At 37.3% G+C, this 5,812-nt stretch overlaps 1 protein-coding gene across 1 annotated transcript; it reads right to left on the reverse strand.

Annotated features, from left to right (window-relative positions):
• Positions 1 to 3,689: 3,689 nt before the first annotated feature.
• Positions 3,690 to 4,424, reverse strand: LOC139193430 (uncharacterized protein At4g02000-like). The gene has a single exon (XM_070816449.1). The coding sequence runs from the start codon at positions 4,422 to 4,424 to the stop codon at positions 3,690 to 3,692; it is 735 nt and encodes a 244-aa protein (XP_070672550.1).
• Positions 4,425 to 5,812: the final 1,388 nt, after the last annotated feature.

Here is a 5,812-nt window from a genome sequence, read left to right on the forward strand (position 1 = left end):
TGTAGTTGGAAAGAAAAACAAATCTTAAGCATGTTAAAGATTTGGGGTTGTGTGCTAACAAGCAATATTTGTTTGATAACAATCTTGTGGGATATCCTTAAATTAACTTTTGGATATCGCTTCTATAAACCAACTAACAAATGTTGTTTTGTTGGGTAGTTCATTGTAATTCTACAATTTGATTTGCCTAAGAGCAAATGAACGAGAGATAGAACTCGAAGAATGAGTTCTTTGAGAGACAAGAAAGTAATCAACAAATATAACAACCTAGTTCCTATACCTCAAGCTCCAAGGTAGTCGATAAGGATTTTTTAAACCGTCTCAAGGAAATGGTTTTGAACTTTATGACTATGTTATAGAGTTGCACCTCTTAATTCGAAAGAAATAAGAATGAAAATCCTTATGACTACATTGAGTGCATATACGATATATACTCAAGGAAATGGTAAAGTACCATTTGACTCGAAATAATGAAACCTTCAAAGCTAATTGGTAGCTTAAGGTGACTACAATCAAAGAGAATGGTTGACTTTAAAGGAACCATTTTTGACGTAGTCTTAGTTTCAATTAATTCGAAGATTGCTAGCTACAACTAAATGGTGATTCAATGTTTTGACATAATATGGGTTTCCGAAACCATTATTAAGATAGTCTTGATAATATATGTGTAAAACTACTAATCACAAGACATGTAAGTTGTAGAGATCCATCCATCATGGATCTTAGCAAGTTAGTGGGAGCTATTTGCATTTTATGAGAAAAGGATCAAATCGTTTGATTTCTCATAAAGATGTAAATGAATCTTTTGTTTACTAGTTTTACAAAAGATTAGTGGGAGTTAATCATGTTCCTAAAATTTAAGTATATATGATATATTAATTTTGGAAATGAAAAGAATACTTCTTCGTTAAAGTTATGACTTTAATACATTATATGACGATAGAATGTATATGGGAGATATAGTCTATATACATGGGATGGAAATCTATAATGATATATTTCATGATATAATTGGATTATATCAATGCCTAATAATAGACAATGGATGCTAGGAAGTTTCTCATATGATGTTAAACTTCAATAGAAGGACAATTCTAGTGAGACTAGTAAGTTGCCCTTCTCAAAGGGAACGTGCCCCTTTGACTCCCAAAGAAATAATGCGTAAATAGAATCCTTTATGCATACGCAGAAAGGTGATTTATGTATTTCATATTGTATGAAAAACATTGATATGAGTTGTACCTAGAACGGTACAATACGATATCAGTGCAAGCCCAGGATCAGAACCATGGCAACTGTCAAGTTAGTCCTTAAGTATTTGAGAAATACTAAAGGATAGATTCCTCAAAGATTGAGGAAGAATTAGAGTAACGTAAGGGAAGCGTAAATGTATTAGATTATGAATCTAATCCATCATTGGATGTTTCTTCATTATGAATGAAGAGATAAACGAATATCTCTTTATTATGACTAAAGAGATATTTGGATGGAAACATTAAAGTAATGACTTTAGTGTGTTCCATTATGAATGCAAGATATATTGCCATATAGAAGTTTACAACAATGTTGTTTGGATGGGAAAGTTCATTTATGAACTCTCTATTCGGTTCCAACCAGAAAGTGTTTGACACTAATGGGGCGATAGCTCAAGCCTGGGAATCAAGGTCTCATCAAGATCCGAACACAAATGAGAGACTGAACCACATGATTGAGAATCATGTATAATGGTGACGTCGTTATTCTCAAGGTTGCTTCTGTGGATAACACATATAGATATCCACTGCCTAGGCCTACTATTCAGCCATTTATGAAATGACTACAGAAGAGATATCATCATTGATGATCAAGCTGATTGGCTCTAGTGCAAGTGGGAGATTGTTGGAAATGTGCCCTAAAGCCAATCATGTGATGATACTTTACGGACATTTCACATGTTAAACTAATCTAGTTTAACATATAAAGGGCATAGATTATTGTTTGAGCCGTCTCATATAAATGTTATATGCTTAAACGATAAAGTCCAAGGAATATGTGATTGGGAGAATGTAATCTAATGAAGTTAGATTCTTGAGACCATTCTTTCGTAGACACATCCTAAACGTTCCTGATCATAGGATTGCCAATTGGGCATTGACAGTCCGTCAAGATCGGTACGTACTATGTCTTCTCTCAGGGAGAGTGATTAGTCTCTAGTCATTGGTGTGTGTGACATCAAGACAAGTACGGTAGGTGCTCAATAGAGAATGAGTTCACTGAACGCGATCAACGAAGAGTTCTCATATTCCATGTCACATGAGAACTCATGGTTGGGATAATGCAAAGTAGTCCTTTGACCTGAGGCATCATAGTTGTCTTGTGGTTAAGACCTTGATCTTTGATTATGTCAAAGTCATCCCACCAGGAGGGTGTCCACGGCATCGTTGGGGTCAAGCCGCTTAGCTATGGAGACAAATGAATGCGCAACAAGGGATCTCTAACCTTCAAACCGTTTGAGGGAGAATACTCTCTGATATGATTTGAATCTCTGGCCAGAGTATGAATGAGATTAGGGAATGCGTTCCGAATCACATTCAAGGTAATCATATAAGCACAAGACACACATTGGATAGTAGACATGAGAAAATAAACTATCAAACCAAACAATGTGGTCAAGAGTATTAGATTAGAGAAAGACCGTATTGCATTTGTAATCCCAGACTGAATAGGTTCTCCACCTCTTCTGATTAGCTTGGGTAACCATGACATACGGCTAGGTGTCACTCATGGTTTGTGGAAGCCCTAAACGTGTGTAATCACTAAAGGGAGAATTGAAAATAGTTTCAATTCACAATCGATGTAAAATGGTTTTAATCGCCCACTACCTCGCTAAAAGGAACCTAATGGATCGTACACCGTGTAAGGTAGAGATGGACGAAATAAATGAAATGAGTAAGATTAATTGAATGGTTTAATTATTTATGGCAAGGATTAATTAATATGTTAATTAATCAAACGAATAAGTTCGTTAAAGACTACGGGATAGTTTTGGACCTTAAGGCCCAATGGGCTTCGAACGTCAAGCCCATTAACTTAAGTTGTATGACAATTTAATGAATAAAGATTCATTAAAGCCCAAAAGCCCAAAAATCCCTAAATGGCCAGCCATGATGAAATGAATTAGGGTTTTGGTTGTTTAGGTCACTTAAAGAAGTGACTATATAAATGATTTTATAGCCAAATATTCATTAAGTGAAATAAGGGTTTATTTTTGGGAAAATTGGTGATAATTGTCTCTCCATTTTCTCTCTAAAGAGGCCAACACCTTGGAGGTGATTAGCTAGTCATCTAATCCTCCAAGGTCACTCATTCATCATCCAATCTCTCCTTGGTGTAGAGACTTAGAGGTTCTCAATTTTGGGAACTTGGAGAACCTATTCTTCCATACAAATCCATGGATCTAAGAAGCAAGGAATGAAGGCCCCTATCTCTTTGGGTGATTAGCCTTTGCTTATGCAAAGAGGAATCTACAAAGGTATTAATTTCAACTCACTTATTTTTGAGTTGATTATTGGTTCACCAATCTACTAGGCTTTGAATTTCATGGGTAAATGTTTTGTTTTTGAGTGCATGTAAGCATGATTCCGCCTTTAATTGTTAATTGCATGCTATATGATGTTGCTCAAATGAACATGTTTTACAAAATAATTCCTTCAAATCCTTCCACAGCAATAGCAGAAATCCTGTAGTCTTTCATAACGAAATTCAATCCACGTATCTCTGTTGTTATCCCGTGGTATCCAGCATCCTGGAACCAAAGGCTTCTCAAAATCGACAACCACCTTAACACGAAGAAAACCTCTAGCTTTGGCAGGGTCCTCCATTTCCACAAACTCTCCAATTTCCTTAGCTAACCGTCGCACATTTAATTCAGTACTGAGGGAGAGAGGGACCCCCCGAATTTGTATCCAGAATGGGACCAATGCCATTTGAATATCCTCTATGGCTAAGTCTGGTGACCAACGCTTCACAGAAAAGTTCTGTTTCATTACAGCCCAAGGTACCTGATTCAGAATCTTCAGTGCCGTAATCTCATCTTGTGCTGTAATGATATAGGTATTGTCGTGGACCCATTTAATCTCCAAGACCCCCAGATCCTTCCAAGCCGAGCACAAGATATTCCTGACCCCCCACTTATTCAAAGATTTTCTCGTCAGCGCCGCCCCTACAAGCTTGACCCCACTTTCCATGGTTGACAGATCTAAAGAGTGCTCCAGATGCACCACCAAATTCTCCACATCCGATCGCTCCATTTTTCTTGTTCCGTTCTGAATCCGAGCTTTCTTTATATCACAATTTAGAGCGAAAACTAGACTACCACTCTGACAATAAGTGGGTCTCCTGATGCTGAAAATGAAACTTGAAATTTCAAGAAATTGTCCCCCCATATCCCTTCTGATCAGGTTCACAGTAAGAAGATAAAAGAAGGCTAAGACAAACAGGATATGCAGAGTACAATGCCTAGTAAAGTCCGCCGAGCATTTAAGATCACTAAATAATGACCTTCTAAGAGTAGTTGGAATACCCAGGGCTTCAATTAATGCAGGGGAAGAAAGTGGGTATGAAATTTGCCCAACCCCCTTCATTACAACAGGAGAGGCGCAATCAAACCTCAAGGAAGGAACCACAGAGGGGTAGGTGAAACCCTAACCCCAACCCCAAAATCAGAACACAGACCTAGAAAGGAAAATAAATACTTGATGACGGAACAGCAGATCAGAGCAAGAAGAGGAAATTAACTCTCACAGAGGAGAGAAAAACACTCACCACGGAGGTCTCTCACCGAGGAAAGCAATCAGTGGCATATCTTAGGATTTTAAAAATTTAAGGACTCTCCCATTGGAGGCAATATTCCGTTAGGGAAACAAAGATTCCTTAAATGAGTACTCAAAAGTGGTGATGGGAGTTCCTAATAGGGATTTCTATTGGAGATGCTTTAAAGAACGTAATCTGCAAACCAAACAGGTTATAAATGTTTTTTCAAATGAAGTGTAACCGGAAACATTGACCTAGTGTCCCTATATATGAGGACTACGTTTTTTCAAATGAAGTGTAACCAGACACATTGACCTAGTGTCCTTATATGTGAGGACTATGAGACTTCCAATAGGAGTCCTCAAAGCTGTCCTTACCACCGTATGTCTCTATATATGAGGGCTATGAGACTTCCTATAATATAGAAACTCGTCGGAGTATCCACATAAATCCTCATATATAGGGACTCCATAGTGGGGACAGAGGTTGATTTTGAGTAGAATAGACAGTTGCGTCAGACATGGCCCCACATCACCTTATTCTTTTGGATTTAACTTCGCTGCTAAAGAATTCAGCAGTTACTGTTGCTTATACCCAATCCCGGTTGGACACGTGTCCAAGTTTTTATTTTTTTAATCAAAACTTGGACACATGTCCAACCAGAATTGGGTGTAAGCAGCAGCCAAGTCCAGTTCAATTTTTTTTTTTTTCAACCGATAGGAAAACGGTCTAGATAGATTGTTGGTTCTTTTTGTTTTGTTTAGAACAATGGCCACAATACTCCAACTAAGTTAATAATGATTTTTTTTTTAATCTTTTAGTCCCTACATTTAGGGATTATTCTATAAGGACCTCTTATAGGAGATAATATTCTTTTAAGGATCCGAATATTCCTTTAAAGTCTTTAAATGAGTCCTAAAAAATGGTGGTAGAGTCCCTAAAATAGAGACTCTCATTGGAGATGCTCTAAATGCGTAGAGTCCCTAAAATAAAGACTCTCATTGGAGATGCTCTAAATGCT

This window comes from Malus domestica, chromosome 17 (assembly GCF_042453785.1).
Source record: "Malus domestica chromosome 17, GDT2T_hap1".
NCBI lineage: Eukaryota > Viridiplantae > Streptophyta > Magnoliopsida > Rosales > Rosaceae > Malus > Malus domestica.